We start from the raw sequence: 21,565 nt of genomic DNA, 5'->3' as shown, positions 1-21,565 counted from the left end.
GACCCTGTCTCTGTGTGTCCACTGAGTTTACTGTGGGCTGCTGGGACACCAGGGAGACTCTGCACTTCCATCTGAGGGGGCCAACCTTTTCCTTTTGTGCTTTGAGCTGCTTTAAGATGACAGTTTCTTATTCAAGCTCAGTTTGACAGATCAAATCTGAATCTGTGACCTCTAACTTAATGAAAACCTCCTCGTGGCCCTCGTTCAACCAGGCGCAAACCTGGACACCAAACTGCTGCAGTGTTCACATTGTGAATGCAGCCAGAGCGATAAACTGAGAATGCATCTCAAATCAACACTACGTGCTAATGAACGTCAGGTGGCTTTCCATCCAGCGGCTTTTAAATGAATTTGTTCTACTTGTTGAATGGAAAGACTGGAAATGCAATTTAACAAAAACTTAAATGTCCCAAAACATTTGCCTGAAGTGGCAAAGTTGCTGTAGCAATGAAAGTAAAATGTGTGCGATGGAAACAGATTCAGCAGATTAATCATGACATGCACAGATCAAATGTGCAAGCAAATGTAAGCAGATCTCTGCTGCTCGTCTTCTGAGTGATGAGGAATGTAACATTCATCAAATTAATAATGAAACACAAATGACAAACTTAAACGTATTCTACTGTTTTTTCACTGTTTGAGGTTTGAATGCTGCTTTTTTAATGATGTCGTCTTGTTTTTCTGCAACAGTTTAATGCAGCAAATCGAAGCAGAGCATTTTGTTTGTCAATAAATCAACCGTTAATGTTTACATACCAACTGTGGATGGAAATTCACTTTGATTTGTGCTACATTTGGCTGGAAACCCACTTATAGCATAGTGTTTTGTAGTTATTATAGAAAAACAACATTTTTAATCATTTTCTCCTAACAGGTAATTGCAGAGTTAAACTGGACAAATGTACATTTTTGATGAGCTTTAATACATCACGCTGTACGGGATAAGCGCTATAAATAATGGATGGAGTTGGATTTGAATCTGGAGCTTTATTACTTTTTCCTACAGTCTGTCTTAATTTTTTTGTTGTGAGCGGCTCCTCCATTCCCTTTGTGCAGTGCATTGTGGGTTTCAGCGTATTTCATTTTGTCATGTTTCCAGATTCAACACTCAGCTTTTCCAAAACCTGCTTAGAATAATTTGGTAGTTTGGATCTGGGACAGAATGTGAGAGCTGTTTACTCCAAACTGAGCCAGAGACCTGGAGGCCAGGCTGACACAGTATGAAAGTTACTAACCCACAAAGCAGGGAAGCAGGTTGTGTTTACTGCATTATTAAATGAGTTGGGTCATAAATAATCAGAGTAAACTAAAGTTTGCAACCTACAAAACTAAAGTTAAGGTGACATTTATGTGTGGAAAAAGTCTTGTATTAAATGACGTCACTCTTGTAATGAATTCAAACCTCTCTCTCTGTTATTAATCTAGATTGGTTGAATGAATATTAATGTTAAATATACAGTAGCACAGTAGATTCAGGCTGAAGTGGTAGAGTAGGGGTCTCATGCCGAGCAATAAGTCAATGTGCCATTTTAAGTGAATGTTGTTCTCTTCCTTCCTCCTCTGTCGTCTCATCTTATCTCCTTTATCGATCCTTTATCGCCGCTGTTTTCTTCTCTGCCTCTTACCCTCTGCTCCCTCATGTCTGTGCTTCATCATCTTTGTCAAACCTCCTTTTGCTTCCTCATCCTCTGACTCTCTGGTCCTTCCTGCTCTCTGCCTCTTAACATTTTACTTCCCTTCCTCATCATCTCTCTTTTTATCTTCATCTTCTCTGCTCCTCCATTCCTTCCTGTCACTTCATTACACCCCCACTCCCCCCACTCGGCCTCACTTCGCGCCAGGAGATGAGGACGAAGAGGACACAGGGGAAGAACGGCTGCCGTCCTGTTTCGACTACGTCATGCACTTCCTCACCGTCTTCTGGAAGGTCCTGTTCGCTTGTGTCCCCCCCACAGACTACCTGAACGGCTGGGCCTGCTTCATCGTCTCCATCATCATCATCGGCCTGCTCACGGCCGTTATCGGTGACCTGGCGTCTCATTTCGGCTGCACCATTGGCCTCAAGGACTCGGTCACTGCTGTGGTTTTTGTGGCGCTTGGTACATCGGTCCCAGGTGAGCGCAACATGCAAAGGACATACCATTTTCAAAGTGATCAGGTCGTAAATCTGCCTTCTGAAATGTTGCTCGTTAATTTTTTTGTGGTTCATACACAGGCTGAGATCATTCTGAGCTTTTAATACGTTCTCCAACAGCAAACATGCTCTGTCATCAGAACAGCTGACAGCCAAACTGATATTTTCTCCAGACAGGAGCAATATGTCACCAAAAACCTCAACCGCGTCAGCATTTCCTGTTATTAGGGGTCCGGTGTGCAGCATTAATAAATAAGCACTCTGTTTTTTGGAGGGAGAGAGATATAAAAAGATATAAATATGTGAACAGATAAGACCAAAGCTCAGAAGACTGTCGACCTTCACACTCCAGTTTGTGAAAAACAAAGATTCTGTTGAAATGGAAAATGTGGAGTGTTATCCCAAGATGGTTACCTACACACTTCACACCCTTAAGTCACCAAATAAATCATCTGAATTACCTACTTCTGGTTCATTACTAGGGCTGCTCCCTACAAGTCAGCTCATCAGTCGATTAGACCCTGTGTCACATTTTGCCAGTCTGCTCACTGCACTTGTCTTAGTCACCTTACTGCACACAGAGCAAAGCAGCAGCACAGCAGGATGCAGACTTTGCAAACTGTTGTCTCAAAATGACTGAGCACAGCTGATGGAAATGGAGGGCTGTGAAAGCAACTGGTCTCTTTGAACAGCTCCTCTTAAATGTGCTGAATCTCTGCTATTTGTGTTAATACTGAGGTTTTATTTATATGCAACAGTCAACGGGTTGGTACATCCTTCCTGGTACATCATAGGAACAGCATGATATGACTTGCTGGTCTGCTGGGTTTGCAAACAGCTACTGGGGCAGAGTCAACAATAATGTAAAGACCAACTTAGGTAGAATTTCTATGTTACAGTGGCATTTTTTGTCTTTTTTAGTTTTACCAACAGGAGTCAGAACTTTAAACACTGTGCTGGCACCTTGATGTGGTTTAAATATTTTAGAATCAACAGAAGTGTAAATGTGCTGATGAATGCAGGTCTCATTTAAATAGGTCATAGTTTCATCCTATATCAGAAGCTCATTTTAAATAGATATAACAAAATGTATTTATATTACACCTTAAAGCTTTTTTTAGAGCTTTCAGCCACATGTCATGGTCTTGATCACTTTTGAAAAGGCTTAAGCTCCAATGGTAGAGACCACATTTAATTCTGGACAGGCTTTACAGTCACCCTCCCCATGTACACCAGCTCTTGATCAAATGACAGTGTTGCATACGTAGTAAGTGTCCTTAGATTACATTTTTTGTCCTATTATAGTCGAGGATGAACGTTCATATCAATAATTCAAACACTTTGCTCTCCACAGACACCTTTGCCAGTAAGGTGGCAGCAGTCCATGACACCTACGCAGACGCCTCCATCGGGAACGTGACTGGCAGCAACGCCGTCAACGTCTTCCTGGGAATCGGCATGGCCTGGTCAGTGGCGGCCATCTACTGGCACATGAAAGGGAAGCCGTTTGTGGTGGAAGCTGGCTCGCTGGCCTTCTCCGTCACTCTCTTCACCATCTTCGCCTTCCTGGCCATCTCGGTGCTGCTTTACCGGCGCCGCCCCCACATCGGGGGAGAACTGGGTGGGCCCCGGGGACACAGACTGGCCACATCAGCCTTCTTTTTCAGCCTCTGGTTTCTTTACATCCTCTTCTCCAGTCTGGAGTCCTACTGTCATATAGAGGGCTTCTAAACAGGACAGACTTCAGCGTGTGAGGACGCAAACATAAAATTTAAAGTACAACTTCAGACGTAAGAGTGAAAGCTCACTGTGGAATTTGGATCAGTCTTGTATGGTATAAAAGGAGAGGAGAGGTTGTCCCAGACACCTCCCTCTTCCTCTCTCCCTCTCTCTCCCTCAACCCCTTCTGTAAGGATGCTTGGAGTGGAGTGTCCTGGCCTCTAGTCCTGACAGGCCCGGCTTGCAGGAGCGCCATCCTAAGCCTGCTGGAGCGTGCTTACAGTTGGGATTGGGTTAGCGCCGAGTCCAGAAGATGCCGGTGCCAAGAGGTGGTCCTGCATTCCACTGGAAGAAACTGCAGTCTTATTACCGGAGAGAGCTGAGTTCATCAGAGGTCTATATTTTTCTCAACATTTGACGAGAATTACTTTTTTTAAAAAGTATTTTGGGGATAAAAATGCAAAAAATAAATAAAACAAAAATAAATAAATAAACATACACACACAAAAAGGAATCAAAGAACTATTTTCTGATCTATGTTAAGGAGAAACGAAAAATTATATCGTGACTGGAAAGTTGATGGTGAGTGACAGTGGGATGGATTCATGGTATTTATTTTTATTTGCATAGTTTCCTAAGGAGCGCTGCAGAAATCACACGAAGAAGAAGAAAAAGAGGGGCAACAGTGACAGTTCGTACTGGCAGATGAATCACCATTTAAACAGGCGGACACAGTGAACATGGTCAAACTGCCCTGAACATTACTTCCGTACTCTATACGTATCTATATATATTTCCATATTTTCTGTATATTTTGAATATTTGTTTAAATGTGGTGAGCTCCTGCTCTAACAACAGAGGGTTGCTGTGGATAAGTGGGAGGGATGGGGTGGGGTGGGGGGTTCAAACTATATACTGGAACGATGTCTTCACATTTCTAAAAGTTATGTATCTTGCCTAGGTAAAGTATGACATTGTATTTTATTTATTTACTGATATCTTGGTCTCACTCAAGTTTTCACCTTTTCAATCAGAAATTTGAAAAATGAAAAAAAAAAAAAACAAAAACAATGTGTTGCTGCAGAGATAAATTCAGAGGTATTTTTGTACTGTTCCTTCCATGCACTTTGCTGTATAGTTCTATTTATGGAGACTTCTACTTGTACATGTGCAAAAGGCCAATATTAAAAGTGTCACTATGAACTGAACAGAGTGCCTGTGGAGGGAGAGGCATTAGCTGCAGCTCCCCACACTGAGCAGCTCATTGCTCTGCTGTAAAACTAAAGAGTTTCTCCCTGAAATGGTTTTTAAAGCCACATAAATACATTTTGTCTGACCACCAGTCCAAAACTACAGGAATATAAAACAGAGAACAGCAGGAAATCTTCCTTATTGAAGGGCTAAAAACACTTTTTTTGAAATATCACTACTCGATATAGTTGCTGAATACTTTTTGTGAATTGACTAATCATTTAATTGTTGCAGCTCTAAAACACACCACTGTCACAAATACGCCAACAGCTGGTAGCTTTCTTATCTCTGTGAAATGTACTTTAAGATTTTTTTTCATGTGAATTTCTGAAAAGACTCGTTATTTTCTGGGAGTCCGCTATTTAAATTTCTAAGTGGCTGAGTTGAAACTTTTGTAATCTTCACAAGAAATTACAGCTCCCCATAAAACGTTCCAGGTTCCCTCATTCTAAGCTGTTATCTTACGTCATAATCATGAACCTTGTCTTAAATGCTGCAGAAACAGAAATATTAATGAAACAGTTAATAACATTAAACCTCCAGTCCACAGACATGGAGTGAACAATGTGTCATATTGTTGAGCAGGTTTATGCTCCAAGGCTCCATTTGTGTTATTACAGGTTTTTCACAGATGTCATAGTTGAACTGTGGCTCTCTATTAGGTTTGTGTTAGCACACAATGTCCTAGCATTAGCATTAGCATCTAGTAGGAGTTGTTTATTTTGCCAACTTGATAAACTTAAGTCAAATATTCATTGTTTTTACTTCTGATTTGAACTCACCTGACAAATACAAGGTTCTTTCTCTGCTAATGTTCCACTTTCTTTGCAAGCTAGCTGCTAAATTTGAGAAACAATGTTAGCTAACTTTTAGCTCAAAACAATGAGCTAAAAGAGGCTAAAATGGTCCATAGGGCTGGAGGGAAGCAGACACTTTTCTCTTGGATATTGCTCATTGTTAATATGAAAATGTCTGTTAGCTTTAAATTTAGCAGTAAAGTATAATATTTCTTTTCTTAGCCACACGCAAAGTCAAGATGGTTATGTCTTATTTGGTGGTAATGCTTTTAAAAATGATTCATAATTCAACATGATTTTCCGTCACAACTTTACAGATGTCAGTGAGGCTCCATTTTGGACTGAAACTCTTGAGTGAAGCAGCAGGTGAAGAGCTGCAGGGGTGGGTGTCAGAGCAGCAGGTAGCTCCAGGTCGAATATGATAACGATGCTGAATGCTGTTTAACACATGACTGGTGCTTTGTTTTTAAAACGAGAGAAAAAAAATTACACGTTTGAAACTCCCAAGGGCAGAAGAAAATGTGTTTATTACTTTATTTGCAAGTGTATGTTAGTATTTAATCAGAAAGTTCTTGGCTAATTTAAAAATCACCCAAGAGATTACCAAAGAGATGGGATGCAACATCTGGTATATATAAAAAAAATAAATTAACAAAAATGAAAAGTTACAAAAAAAAAAAATGGAAGTGACAGTAAGTGGCAGTGACTCTGTATTTCCACAAGGGGGATGTCAGTCTCCAGTCCCTGTGGTCGTCCCTTCTTCTTCTACTCCTCTAATAGCCTCCTCCTCTTCCTCAGTGTTCTTCCTCTGTGGTGAGCAGTGCTGTACATATGTCTTGTGGCTGAATCGGATGCTGTTTTCCTGGCCCTGGACCACACCTGCTCACCTCACTCTATTTCTATCTCTCTTGCATATAAACACACACACACACACACACACACACACATTCAAAGTAGAGCGACGAGTCCACTGCTGCACAAGAGGGAGGGCAGTCAGATGGGCTGACTGTCCTGTTCAGAGGCAACTCAAACCCACATGATGTACATAATGCTCAGTGTATGTTTACATTGACACAGTATAGGTGTCCTGGGGGGAAGAAGCATGTCGACACAAGTCACACATCTCATCTACAGGTTATCTGCAGTCGCTTCATCTGAGCCAGTGTTAGTGGACGTGTGAAGTTCTCAAGTTCTTATTTGATTTTTTGGAGTTACTGAGGCTCATTTTATCGCCCTTTCCTCTGTTCAAATCCTGCTACAGGAAATATGTTTTGAGCCTCGACTTCAGCAGGTATATTCAAATGGAAGTGCCAGTGTTTTTAACTTGATCTCTGCCTTTAGTGGCTGTTTCTATTGTTTCTTTGGTTGTTTTCTTCATTTTTCCTGCCGGGATGTGTTGAGCTGAGCGTTGGCCAGTGTGTGTTCGTGTGCTGTGCATGTTGCCACGCTGAAGCCAGGCTGTGCATCCTCTTCGCACTCGTGTGCAGGGGCAGTGTTGTTGTTGGTCTTCACAAGGATGCAGCTCTAAATACGTTCTGTCATTTTGTCTTTCAATACATGTCTTAATTCTGTAAAAGCTAGAAAAATAATTGTCACACACACATCACTTCTCAAAGCACCAGTCTTTTTTTTCTCAGCCTGTAGGATGGAAGTGAAATATCACCTTACAGCAAATGGACTTTGTGGTTGATGATGATGTGAGACACAGAAAAGCTTCATTGATGGGGTGAATACTGTTCTTTTGACTTTGTTTTTGTGTAACAGAAAAGGGGCACATTTTAATGGAGGGGTGTGTTTTCCTGGCCTGCAATGAGATGTCAAAATAAAAAAGCAAATTTCCAAAGCTGACAGTGTTTTCAGATTGACTCGATTTGGTCTTTTACTGTGGAGTAAAAACAACTTCCTGGTTCCTGTGCTCACACTGGACTGACTGACTCAAACCAGGCTGCATGTCGATAATGCCACAGACTCAGAAACAGACTTTTTACATCCTTGTCATATTAGCTTTAAAATTCCAATCCCCACATTGTTGCAGTGTAAAAGTCCAAAGTGGATGCATACAGCTGTGGTTTCTAGGACAGATATTTATTCCGAAATGGTTATTTTTCTGCTCTCGTCTAGTTCTGCAGGGTCTTTCTGTCCCATTAAAAACCTCTTTAATCTCAGCAGCCCTGCAGCTACACTTCACTCTGCTGCTGTGAAATCAGTATCTCCATGTCCATTAATTGCATTTTACTGCATATCTCAATGCAAAGCCTCCAGCTTGTGTTTATTTAGATCACATCTTATGTATGTTTTGTTTTTCATAATGTTAAAGTAGCCCAGAGTGCAGAGGCAGTTTTTACATTTTGACAATCACAAATATACCAAATTCAGATTTGCTGTAAAGCTAAAGGACTAAAGGAGGGAATTATGGGGTAAGTTGGAGAAAAGTAACCTCAGTCAGGTGAACAAAAGTAGAAATGACAATAACTGCAACCTAGTCTGTTGTCGTGTTTTGTTATGGTTTGTTTATTTGTTTGTTTGGTTGTTGCAGGTCTCTAAAACTAATAAAACTAATAAAGGAAATGAATTGGGGAGAAGGAATGTTTCCTTGATACATGTTAAACTGCATGGAGCAGGTTCACGCTGTGAAGTGTCCGCTGAAAGGAGGGAGGGACAGAAACTGTTTCTGACGTGCCGCTGGACCAATAGGAAGCGGCGGATGGTTCGCACTTTGGCACAATTGGCTTAAAATAAAAACCTCTGCGTTACAGCGATGATTGGGTGTAGGGTTGTGCATTGAAAATCATGAATCCGGAGCTGTGTGTCTGGTAGCAGCCAGCTGGATCTGAAGCAGACGATGCAGGAGAATTGTGCTTCCACTTTCCCGCAGTGTTTGTGTGCGGGATTAGCCGCTACTTAGCTGTGCGTGAGTGCAGACGCAGGGCGCTCCAAGCCGCTCCACAGCCGCGTCAGGTGGATGCGCCTGCAGTGATCAGGGTCGCCCCTATGGATCGCGTCCATGGATGTCTTCAAACCCGCTTTGGACAGTAGTTTGGGTACCAAGGTGTGCGTTTCCTCATCGGAAGAAGCAGAGGCAGATGTTTTTCGCTGGCCCACCCCGGAGAATGGCATTAGCGCCGCGCCGAATGCGGGACGCGCCGCTCCGGGTTTCTGGACGGCCGTGTTCGACTATGAAGCGACTGCGGACGACGAGCTCAGCCTGCGGCGAGGGGACGTGGTGGAGGTCCTGTCCAAGGACTCCCTGGTGTCGGGAGATGAAGGCTGGTGGACCGGTATGATAGCAGACCGGGTCGGCATTTTCCCGTCTAATTATGTGAGCAAAGGAAAAGGCATTCCGGAGGAAATCCGGGACACCTCGGAGCAACAGTACTCTGTGCCTCCTCTGCACCGTGAGTATCCCATTGTGCTTCTGCTGCTGAGATAAGTGTGATATCACTACAGCCGAGTTAGAAGGCCAGAGCACCCCACGTTGAGTGCTGTGTCATGGTAGTCGCAGTGCACGCCTGCTGGCCTAGAAACAGACCGGCCGAGCATCACACTGGCTGTCAAACACTGATGCACCCGCCGGTGCACTGCATGTTTGCAGCATCCTGTGCAGAAAGCGAGTTTGAAGGAACAGGACATGCAGCTGCAAATATTCTCATTAGGAATAAAGCAGCTTTGTTATGCATCCATTGGCTCCTTATGCACGTGTTTGTATTGTGATGCAGATTGTTCTTTAGAAGCTTCTGCAGATAAATGTGCAGCCAGGGCCTCTGGTAGATAAGGGGAGCACAATCAGTGGCATGTTTTGTGCACAGCACTGTGGAGACTGAAGTGAAGGCATTTCTATTTCTCCTTATGAGCTGTGGCCCAAAAAGATGACCTGCATCAACAAAACCTGCCTTCTCCATCTGCATCTAAGCACAAACAAGCCACTAACACAGTGTTTGACTAGTTTAGCACCCAGCTGTGTGAGGGGGGGGGCACACCGCCTCAGCTGGCTTTGTTGGCGGTCTCAGCCTTTGTTGGCTTTCATGTGTTCATACTCAGCAGCAGCTGGCCTACTTTCACATACCATCCCACCTGAAAAATTCATCAAGGTCAGTCTGCTTCGAAGACTGTTAGAAACCCACAACAGCCCAAACACAAAAGGTTCCTGTTTACACCACCACACACTCTTTCATCTAAACACACCATGGAAAAGATTTTCTTCTTTTCTGCTCATCCCTTCTTCTCCTAACATCCCTGACACATTTAGGACAAATGGGGATAGGGATAGTTCCACCACATCCAGTATGTGGGGCAGCAGGGTGGCTTACTGCTTTGAGAAAACATCCTTCAAGTGAATGACCTGGTTTTAAGATTCTTAAAGCGCGCACTGGTCCCTACCAGCTCCAGACAGGCTGACCCTGACCTCTAACGTCCTTCAGTGTCTTAGAGCAGGGATATGACTGCCTTGTACAGATTCAAAATATGTCAGAGGAACACAGCATTGTATTATTTTCTTTTTCACTCTCTAAGTCTAAACTTTGTCCTCTTCTCTTGCTTCTCTCCTCAGTCCTGGAGATTGACTTCTCAGAGCTGACTCTAGAGGAAATCATCGGGGTGGGTGGTTTTGGAAAAGTCTACCGTGCAGTGTGGCGAGGCGCAGAGGTGGCAGTGAAGGCAGCACGGCGAGATCCGGACGAGGATGTGGAGCAGACTCTGGAGAGCGTCCGCCAGGAGGCCAAGCTCTTCGCCATGCTCAGCCATCCCAACATCATGGGTCTGCTGGGGCTGTGTCTGCAGGAGCCCAACCTGTGCCTGGTGATGGAGTACGCTCGGGGCGGCTCCCTCAACCGGGCCCTCGCAGGGAAACGCATCCCTCCCTGCACACTGGTGGACTGGGCCGTGCAGATCGCCAGGGGCATGCACTACCTCCACAACCAGGCCATCGTCCCCATTATCCACCGAGACCTCAAGTCCAGCAACAGTAAGATTCCCCCTGTGTCTGTTACTAATGTCACATTTCTCCACTGGAAGAAAACTCTTTATGTCAGTGGAAACTTTCTGGAGTTATCACCTGATTCACTGATTTCAACAGAATATGAATGAATTACAATTTCAGTGTTTATATGATGATTAAGTGTGTACAGGTCTCCTAGTGTCAGTTTTCAGTATCTTCAAATTGTTTTGTCAGACTCAACAATCCAAAACCCAAAGATATTCAATTTGCAGTGAGAAAAGCAGTAAATCTTCCTGTTTTCTTTGAAAATGGTTTAAATTGTTAACTGATCATCGACAAACTGTTTTCTTTTCTGTTGATTGTCCAGAGGTGTAGTTGGCATTGCCTTGGCTCTAGTTTCATGTTAGTGATTATTCAGTGTAAATTTGCTGTGAGTATTTGGTCACAAAGTAATCCTGAAACATCACCACAGTCTCTGGGACAGTCTGAAGGTCATTTGTCATTAGTTTTGGCACATTATAAGGTTTATTATAACCTGAGTGATCATCAATATTAATGATCTGTCTTAGAGAGCTAAGTTGTAGAGTTCAATCTTTATTAGTTCAATGAGAAATTAGAAGTGTTTGGTGCCTGTACACAGTGTTTAGTCATGGAAAATAAATGTTTTCTTTGCTGTTAAAAGCAGATTGGAAAATAATTCCCAAAACAAACTGAGCCCATGTTTTAAAATTAAAGCCAATAAAGTCATGATCTGGAAAATTTAAACAAAAACCTTGTTAAAGCCCTCACAGTTATATATCATGGTCATTTTGGACTAGGGGACAATAAATCAGTCAATGCACCTGTAATATGTAAACAATGTAAAAAAAAAAAAAAAAAAAAAATATATATATATATATATATATATATATATATATATATATAAAATAAAGTCCCACCGTATCCAATCCATGCTGAATTAGCAGCAATTTGCACTGATGTCGTCTAATTCAGAAATGAGAACAGAAAGGAAAAGGAGTCTGCATGTGTGTTTGTGGAGCAGCTGTAATCTTACATTTTACCCAACTGGATCCCCTAAATCCCAAGCCTATTACGGAGGATTTACCCAGTGCTCTGCCCCAGCCTCTCCACATACACCCAGCTTCTCGCCTGCCATTGGCCCGTTCTCTGCTGATCAGATCAGACACTTCCAATCGGCTGCTTTAAACTGTTAAGTCAGTCTAACCAGTTGCCATCCTGGGCTCTGTGGGGAAAACCCGTGACGTCCTCACAGAAAAGAAGCCGTACAGGACAGTGCAGGGTGGACTCACCTGTCTCCCCACATTCATGAAGTTTAGAGAGTGTCAGGTGAATTATGGGTATGACAACCAGCGTCAAGTTTTCCTCTGGAGCAATGTGGGAGTTCTTCATGCAGTACATAGAAATTGGGTTTCACGTCTGTTTGATTTACATCAGTTTAAAAAATCTCCCATGACTCCTTGTGGGGTCCAGACTCCTCAATTGAGAAACTTTCGTCTAATCATTGGTTACAGTAGTTGTTCATGATACACTTCCCCTGTGAGGGGGAGGATGTGGGTACACTGAGACCCACCCTGTGATGCAGCGCTGTGGTAATGACATGGTTCTGTTCCCACAAAAAGACGCAAAGTCAAGATTTTTCTCTGCATCCATGAGTTGTTTTTCTCAAAGGCTCATAAACTGGAACCTACCCCCTTAACAGCTGTGCTAAGTTCTAATGAGTAAATGCTACTGGGTAAGAGTGCACATTATTATTTGAGGATTTTAGCCTGCTGATGTTAGAACTTAGCTCAGGTTGGACATGAGTGAGCAGCACATCTTGTTTCCATGTTTCTCCCTGAGTAAGATATGATACCACTTCATGTAGTGGTGTTTACTTTCCACATATTCTAAATGTTCTTATGGAAGGAGCTGGGTGTAATTTAGCCACAGGTTAGGGTTTAGTTTCTTCAGAAAGTGCCTCAGTCGCGTTAGAGTCCCATGAGCAGCAGATGAAGGGGCGCTTGATGTGCACCGCAGCCTGCAGACACACCCTCTCCACTGGGCACAGCCGCAGCAGATGGCCTGGCATTGTGGAGCTGAATGGGAGAGAGAGCATGTGGTTAGGAGGAGTCCTGCTCTGCTTGTGTGCGTTGGGAGTGGGTTATTTTTTTTTAGAGCCTGTTAAAGCATGCGGGTGTGTAGTAACAGGCTATTTCTGTAGTTTGAGCGTAGTATCAGTGTTTGTTTGAGATGTTACGCAGTGAGATCATTAGCATTGATCAAGGTCAGTGTTTTTCATCTCTGCTTTCCTGTGTTGCAGTGGCTCACTTTCTTGGTTTCTCTGTTTGTTCTCTCTTTTCTCTCCTCTGCTTTTATCCTTCCAATCCTGTCATCATGGCCTTCACCAACCACACCCTCTTTTGTTCAACCACTATGTGTTTGATTCGTGCATTTCCACATGCATTATGTTTTATTGTGGGACTCCTGTTTCTCCAACCCCTGCTGATGATTACCTGAAACCTTTTTCGTTACCATGAACCCACCTGCCAATCTGCACCAATCCACCCCCCCTCACATCCTTCAACCTCCTCCCCATCCTGCAACCGAAATCCCCACACCTCTTCCCCTGTACCGCTGCCGACCCACGTATCCGCTCCAGTCCTAATCCTTGAACGGGTCGAGATGGAAGACCTCAGCAACAAGACTCTGAAGATCACGGACTTTGGCCTCGCTCGAGAGTGGCACCGCACCACCAAGATGAGCGCCGCCGGCACCTACGCCTGGATGGCGCCTGAAGTCATCCGCTCATCCACGTTCTCCAAGGGTAGCGACGTTTGGAGGTGGGCAGAGGAGCGAATTTACGCAACAAACAAGGCCATGTCTGAAAACGGAGCCAGAAAGAGAAGCAGTTTATCCACATGGAAGGCTTCAGCTCTGGCAGCAGTTGCCATAGTAACGAAGCAGACAAGAACAGAGTGTTGTGTTTCAGGAGTATAAGTACAAAACTAGGGAACAAGTACATCCACTATAAATATACTACACTGAGCAGTAGGTTTATGTACTCAAGAAAAACCTCCATGGACAATCGTCTGTGTCTCTGACTTATTTAAGAGATTTAACACTGACAAATACAATGAGAGCATAGTTTAAAGCATTTCTTCTGTTTGTCTGATGAAATGCAAGATGGCGTTCTCCTCAGGCTGTGTATGCAATAAACAATAAACTAAAATCAGAGAATGAAAAGGAATTTATAGAGCATTTAAACCAAAGTATGTAATACTATTTATACATACAAAGGTGCAAAGGTTTGCAAAGGAATTGTTTATAGGAAGGAAGAGAGATACTTTCTGCTCACAGACATGACTGCCCTATTCCATGTACCTTCCATTCAGTCCAAATCCATTTAGAAATGGAGAATTGGATAACAGCAAAAAGCCCTTCATCTTCTAATTTTCACTTCGATTTACCCATTGTATATACTGTTTGAATGAGGGCAGTACAGTGGATGAGTGCTTAGCACTGTTGCCTCACAGCCAGAAGGTTCCTGGTTTGAAACCCATCAGGGGCCTTTCTGTGTGGAGTCTGCATGTTCTCCCTGTGCTTGCGTGGGTTTTCTCCAGGTACTCTGGTTTCCTCCCACAGTCCAAAAACATGTATGTCAGGTTGATTGGTGACTCTAAATTGCCCATAGGAGTGAGTGTGAGTGTGTGAGGTTGTTTGTCTCTATGTGGCCCTGTGATGGACTGGGGACCTGTCCAGGGTAGGCTCCAGCTGATCCCTGTGAGCCTGGTTAAGGAATAAGTGGGTATAGATGATGGATTTGACTGAAGAGAGTTGAATTTTCAGTTTATTTGCATTAACAGTAAATGTTGGCCTTTTGTACTGAACATTACAATATATAAAAAGAAGCATAGAAATAAAAACAGATAGGAGTCAGTTAAAACCAGAAACTAAAAAAATGAGAGATTTTCTTAAAAACCCCAATAGACAGAGAGAACTAGATCCAAGTAGGAGGAGTGTTCCAAGGCTTAGGCACAGCAACAGCAAAGACACAAATGCTTTTGCCAACTAATCTAGAGCGTAGTTCTGCTTATGGTAATTTGCAACTTGAGGATCTCAGCAATCATGTTTTGGGAATTTAGTGATTGATGTGCCCATTTTCATTTTTGCATTTTCTTCTTTTTCCTCAAATGAAAACTATCAAAACAGACATGGCTTTATATTTTTACAGTAAAAGCTTTGTGGTGTCTGCTCTGGCTTGACAACAATCTTCTTCTTCACACTTAAAACACAATGAGATTGGTTGTTTGGTTTGAAGGCTTGTTTGGCTTTTGCATTGTCTTTACACATCCAGCAGCATTAACTGTGACTGTGGGGTTTCCACCTAAAGCAGGATTAAGGTGTGATCAGGCAGAAAGCAGGCAGCAGGCTCTGTAAAACTCTGCCCTCTGTGACATGTAGACAGTCGGAGCTTTTTTTTGTGCCATTTAATCCTGGGCTGTTGTTCTGTGATCTGCTTTTTCCAGAATTTTAATGCTTTTTCAGCTCATTCCTGATTTGTTTGCGATTTAGTCACAGCTCTGCATTTGTCAGATGTTTTATTTACTGCACTTGACATTTTCTTATTTTGTCTTTTTCTTATTCACTTTGGTATTTATGAGTCCAAACCAGTGCCAGTCTAATCCCTTTTAACATGTACTCGAATGCTTGACATTCATATATTCACGCTCACATTTATCTTTGTAACCAGCTGTGTTTTTTACACATACATCAAGCCCCTTATCTCAGGATGACGTTGTAGCATCAGTGGAAGCATGTTATTTGAAGGTGTATACCTAAAACAGTATTTCCAGATCAATTCAACCTCATTTGGTACGTTCTTCTTTTCTTTTTTAACAATAAAGTTATGGTGTGCTGTTGTGGGAGTTGCTGACAGGAGAAGTTCCATTTCGCGGTATCGATGGTCTTGCAGTGGCTTATGGAGTCGCAATGAACAAATTGGCCTTGCCCATTCCCTCGACTTGTCCTGAGCCCTTTGCACGTCTAATGGAGGGTAAGACAGATGGATATTTCATGCTCAGTATTGGAGAAAATATAGAATAGGCATCGGTTTTTGTGCCAAAAAGACTCAGCCTCATCTGAGTTGCATTAAATACCCAAACAGTGCATTGCATTGTATTATTTTCTGAAAGCATTTGAAAAGACATAAATAGTTTTTACTTGAGAGACTGTTTGTCAATGTTTGGCCACAGACTGCTGGAGTGCAGACCCTCACTCTCGGCCGCACTTCACAACTATTCTGGATCAGCTGACAGCCATCGAGGAGTCAGGCTTTTTTGAGATGCCAGTGGAGTCTTTCCACTCTCTGCAGGATGACTGGAAACTGGAGATCCAGGAAATGTTCGATCAGCTGAGGACCAAGGAGAAGGTAAAAATAAGAATTTAGACAAAAACCTGCAATTTTGCTACAGTCCCTTATGACGTATGTGTACATGATCCTGTTTGTCAGGAAGTTTAAGGTTTGGGGTTTTGGTTCATCCCTTATCCTTCTTGCCTCAGGAACTGAGATCGTGGGAGGAGGAGCTGACTCGAGCGGCGCTGCAGCAGAAGTGTCAGGAGGAGGCGCTGAGGAGGCGCGAGCAGGAACTAGCTGAACGAGAGATCCACATCCTGGAGCGAGAGCTCAACATCATCATTCACCAGCTCTACCAGGAGAAGCCTCACGTGGAGAGCAGGCAGGGCAAGTTCCGCCGCAACCGCCTTAAACTCAAGGATGGCAACAGGATCAGCTTGCCTTCAGGTACGGCAAACAAACTCTGAGCGGGTTTTCTAGTTGGACTGAATTTAGAGCAGGTATCTGATGATGTAAGACGAGTGTTGTGTGTTCAGCATCCTAATTAGTCTATATCATTATAGACTTAAACTGCCACCTTTACCTACCTGGACTTCATCTTCACCTTACTGTTCATTCAAAGCAAGTTAGCCTGATGCTGAGGCTAAATCTGTCACCGTAGAGGAAAAGATCACAGAGACATTAATGGTGTATAAAATAAACTGCATAGTTACTGTAATTTCTCTGTCTAGATTCAAACAGCAGATTTAAAACGTCAGGTGTAAAATAGACTAATTCCTTCCTTGATTCCTTTTCATGTGTTTGATTTAGATTTTCAGCACAAAATCACAGTGCAAGCGTCTCCCTCACATGATCGGCGGAGGAGTTTGCTCAGCAGCACTTCCAGTCCTCCAACCAGTCCCCCGATACTACCCCGCCTGCGAGCCATCCAACGTAATAACCATAAGAATCTTATAATTATTGAGTTTGATCTGATTAAACTGCTCATTCCAAAAATTGTACAATTATCATTAATCATAAGCCATTTATCACTTCCCTTAATGTTTTCTTTAAATAATGTCTTGTTTTGCAGTTACTCCAGGGGAGGGGTGCACAGCCTGGGGTCGCACCTCGTGTTTTCAGCAAGATGAAGAGGACAGTGAAAGGAAGGGGTCCAGGAAGAAAGGCAGATCCCGTGGGTCTGGCCCATACAGGGAGCACAGCGCTGATGCCAGGTAATGCTACCAGCCAGCTACCCTTTCCTGGTAACATTAATCTTTTTAGGTCATTTTTGTCATTTAGGGCACAATCACACAAACTGAATAGAAATGGAAAGTCAAACCTGAGCCACTTGTTGTGTTTTCCATCCTTTTTCTCTGACAGTGTGAAGCCTCCCCACGAGGGCAGCAGGCAGCGGTCCTGCAGCGCCCCGAACCTTCGCAGATCACCGAGACACAGTCCAGCAGTGCCTGGGGTGCCAAGCCTTGTGGAGATGGGTGAGTAGGCCGAGCTTAGCAGATCTAGAGTATGTTCTCTGGCATATGACCAAGCTATTCAGTAACACAGAGAACAGTTTGATGGTGAAAGTAGTGACAGACAGAAACATTATTAGTGGTTGAGCTGATGTGCATGTTTCCAGCTGAGTAAATGTAAAAGGACCATGGGTCAACTGTCATGTGTTGTTTAATACGCATGACTCGTCCACCCTGCAGAATGAACCGTTTCTTTGAATGTATCTGATATTAAGATGTGAATAATCCTTTTTTAAGAAAATGAAGACTGCTGCTTCACTACTGAGCCAGGAGAAGCTCCTGGTCAGTCCTACCTCTGCATTCCCTTCCACAAAGACAACCACTCAGCTGCTGCTGACAGTGACGGAGATGAGTACTGCCCCAGTGGCCAGGTCCCAGGTTCACCGCTGTGCAGGAGGAGCCCAGCTGGGGGCCGGCGGTCCGAACTGGTCCTCCTGGGCTGTGGAGCCCTGCTGGCAGCTGTCGGTCTGGGCTGCAATCTGCTGACTTTGGCCCAACCAGAGGAGAGCATAAAACCACGATGGGAGGGTTTGTTTCACAGAGCAGGGGGCCAGAGGCGGAGTACCAGCCCCCCGACTCGCAGACTGTTCCGCCGGGAAAGCCCGCAAAAGGCCTCAGCACCCTCACTACCTGAGCGAGGCTTGCCCTCCTCCTACACACTGCTGTCGTTATCATCCGTGTCAGACTGCAACTCCACCCGCTCTCTGCTGCGCTCTGACAGTGAGGAGCTGTTGGAGTACCGCCACGCCCGTCCACCCGCACAGCCCTCTCTCCCACCGCAGCATCCGTCCATCCAAACCCCAGTCAACCCACTGGTCAACACCCACCTCGAGAGCTTCAAGCGTAACCCCCGCCAGTCTCTCACACCCACACATGTGCCCTCCGCTCCAAGTTCCTCACGTAGCCTGCGGCGGACACCATCAGACGGTGCCATCAAGAAGAGCTGCCCTCCTAATAATCTAGAACCATTACCAGAGAAAACTGCGCTAGAGAACACGGGTAAAATCTTTATACCAACTATATGTAGTTAGATATTTTACTAGTTTGGATATTTGAGGGCTGATACTGATTGATAATAGTTAGTCCTCTCATACTTTACCATATGAAGCTTGTATATTTCTTTGGCTGTGGTAGCTGCATAGCCCTAATGGTTGGTTAAAGGACCCATCCTGTGGTCCAGACTGAAATATCTGAGGCTTGTGTTTGATGGATTGTCAACACGATTTGTACAGACATTCATGGTCCCCAGAGGATGAAACCTACCAGCCTTTGCTGCCACACAGTCACTCAGTTGACATTTGTGGTTTTTACTAAAATGTCTTGACAAATATTGGATGAATTGTTGGGTGTAATGTGACCGTCCAATCCACCATCAGGTTAAAATGACCTTTTGTCCAAACACCTGTAAAATGAATGTTACATTTAGCATTACTAAACATTAGCATGTTAGCATTGTAACTGTGAACATTGTAGCATGTTAATGTTGTTAATGGAAGTATTTAGGTTCAGCCTAAAAGAGATTAGCTGTTAAATTCCTCAAAATGAATGTGAAACTTCGTTGGCCACTACCTGAGCTTTAAAAAAATCACCAATACTTTATGTCTTTTCAACCACAGCAGGTGGGTTCAGGGCTTTGAAAGAAGAATGTCCTGAAGTCCCCAGGCTCCCCGATCCAAATATCGTGTTTCCTCCAACACCTCGCCGCCGCTGTGCTCCCGAACGCCCAAAAACCTTGGACTTTGTAGCTCGGCCTCGGCCATCACCACGTGCACGCTGTGATGTGTTCTGGGCAGAAGCAAGGCCTAGGGGAAATGGACAAAACCTGGGCAATGGCGAGTCCCCCGCCCACACCTCCAGCACAGAGACTCCCCCCACTGTAGAGTTTGGGAGAGACCCAGCAGTGCCGCCTACCCCCATGGATGCCCCAACACCCTACTCCCCCCGCAGGAATGAAAACCTGTTGGATCAGCTAGATGAGGGACAGTACCGGGATGGAACCGTCCCTCTCTGCAAACCAGAGATCAGTTTTCCCAAAGACTCACCTTACCACTACAGACCTGGTTTCTGGTCCTAACTCAGCCCCATGTGCAAACAGCCTGGCCTTCACCAGTCCATCACAAAGAGGAGACTGCTCCTGTAGTTACAGGTCTGGGTCAGTTAGTGCTCACAAACACAGTGTTTGTAGCTGTCAGTGGTCATTTTTGGGGGTGGTTCACCTTTCTCCATCTACAGTGCTGTCATTGATTCTGATTCTGAGGAAATTTATGGTGAATATTTTACCTTTCTGACATTTGTTGTATTTGTGGTAAACAAACCCTGAAAGGTATTTCAACATATTATTTGACCCAGGTCTGGGAACCGTTTTCTTTGATTCCTTTGAATGGCTTTATAGCAGAATGGCATTGACCGTTTCACAAAGCTTTACATGCTTTTCCTAATTTCAAGCATGGTTCGAAGATTGTGCATTTAGTGAAGTGCACTTTTGGAAAGCATCATGAATGTAAAGCTTCAGCTTTTCTCCATCGTCAAAAAAAAAAAACGCTGTTTGTGATTATTTGTCTGTGTCTGATTATCTGTATTATTTGAAGTCACCTGTATATCTCTCACTCCTGTGCTAGTGGATGATGGATTCCTGTTTTTGTACTGAGCACTTGCACCAATCACCTCTACAGACTAACATCCCAGAGATGGGATCCCAACAACATCCCACCAAGATGTTGTTGTATAATATGAGCACTTCTTTGCTTTAGCAGTCCACAGTCTTGACACAGTGTCAGTACAATAATGTCTGCCACTGTCTTGAGCCCTGGAAGGTGAACTCTACCATTTTAAAAAAATGTCTCTAAGCTTGGGCTTGACTTGATCAAAATGCTGTCAGGAAGTCAGGCCTGATGTATCAAGAATTTACTCCTCAGCCTTGGTGTGTGACCCTGTCAGAGCAGCTTGTTGGAATCTGAGCTGCCAGTTGAGAAACTTTTCTCTAAACTAAAAAGGGAATTTTGTATTTTAATTCTGTAAAAATTGTCTGCCTCATAAATTGTTGTTTAGATTGGATGAGAAATGCAGAGTATGTTTTTGGTCATGTGAGCAACAAACTGCATGAGTGTTGAGTGGAGCGCAGGTGAAACAGGCCCTGGTGGCATGTGGAAGTTAATCCTTGGTTATTTATACTGATTTATTTCATTGTATTTATTGATTTATTTATTTTATGGATTATTTTTGTAATTCACTGTATTTGCCTTGTTTTTAAATGTTTTCAGCATTTGCATGACACTTCCAGTAGATTTCAAAGGTCCAACGCTGAACAGCCACTAAATTGATTTTCATCTGTATCACTGCAAATTCATTTTGTTTCCATCTGGGATTTCTGTTTCTTCAACAATAGTGCAATAAGTTATCTCCATCCAACTCATTGGAGTTGTTTGTCATTTAAGTGCTTTTCATCTTATCTCGAACAAAATATTTTATTTTCGAACATTAACAAGGAATTTGATGATAACAAGTTGGACTTTTGGAAGGTATGATAGGTATTTTTTTATTATTATCTGATATTTCATAGATTTAGCAGTCACAGAAATATTGACAAATTAATCATTTGTGAAAACTGTCAAGAATTTAATGAGCTAAACGCATGCACACTGGGTTCACCACTTCGCTTTCATTTTCTTTTTTCAATTGGGTTTCTCTGGATGGGACTGAGGTGAAATATAATTTTAACATTAGTTTTAAGGGAAGTCCATATTACTGGAGGCATTTCAGAAGAGCTAATTCCATCATTTGAAAGTAATGAATATAAACCCTGACCGGTCTTGATGCCTTTTTGTCTCATTTTATTTTCATTTCAAGTGACCTCTCAGCCTTTATTGT

The 21,565-nt window shown here is 43.4% G+C and overlaps 2 protein-coding genes across 5 annotated transcripts in view; both read left to right on the top strand.

Moving 5' to 3' along the window:
- slc8a3 (solute carrier family 8 member 3) overlaps window positions 1-4,718 on the top strand; it is a 95,099-nt gene extending 90,381 nt beyond the window's left edge. For 3 of the 4 annotated variants that reach the window (XM_026298973.1, XM_026298953.1, XM_026298981.2), the window contains 2 exons: window positions 1,842-2,114; window positions 3,489-4,718. In XM_026298973.1, coding sequence (XP_026154758.1) covers window positions 1,842-2,114; window positions 3,489-3,865 — 650 coding nt within the window. In that variant the 3' untranslated portion in view covers window positions 3,866-4,718. The remainder of the gene's footprint in view (window positions 1-1,841; window positions 2,115-3,488) is intronic. The other variant, XM_026298963.1, reaches the window with a different exon arrangement.
- Window positions 4,719-8,905: 4,187 nt separating this feature from the next.
- map3k9 (mitogen-activated protein kinase kinase kinase 9) lies at window positions 8,906-19,772 on the top strand. The gene is made up of 11 exons (XM_026298943.2): window positions 8,906-9,296; window positions 10,448-10,861; window positions 13,494-13,674; window positions 15,739-15,887; window positions 16,087-16,262; window positions 16,394-16,634; window positions 16,998-17,120; window positions 17,260-17,401; window positions 17,550-17,662; window positions 17,936-18,697; window positions 19,315-19,772. The coding sequence occupies exons 1-11, from the start codon at window positions 8,906-8,908 to the stop codon at window positions 19,770-19,772; spliced, it is 3,150 nt and encodes a 1,049-aa protein (XP_026154728.1).
- The last annotated feature ends 1,793 nt before the right edge of the window (window positions 19,773-21,565 follow it).

This window comes from Mastacembelus armatus, chromosome 22 (assembly GCF_900324485.2).
Source record: "Mastacembelus armatus chromosome 22, fMasArm1.2, whole genome shotgun sequence".
Classification (NCBI taxonomy): domain Eukaryota; kingdom Metazoa; phylum Chordata; class Actinopteri; order Synbranchiformes; family Mastacembelidae; genus Mastacembelus; species Mastacembelus armatus.
This window is presented reverse-complemented; position numbering and strand designations above follow the sequence as displayed.

Coding starts and splice junctions, on each gene's coding strand:
- map3k9 (XM_026298943.2), top strand. CDS start 8,906: ATGGATGTCTTCAAACCCGCTTTGGACAGTAGTTTGGGTACCAAGGTG. Junction 16,635..16,997: donor CAGGATCAGCTTGCCTTCAG/GTACGGCAAACA, acceptor TGTTTGATTTAG/ATTTTCAGCACAAAATCACA. Junction 17,402..17,549: donor GAGCACAGCGCTGATGCCAG/GTAATGCTACCA, acceptor TTTCTCTGACAG/TGTGAAGCCTCCCCACGAGG.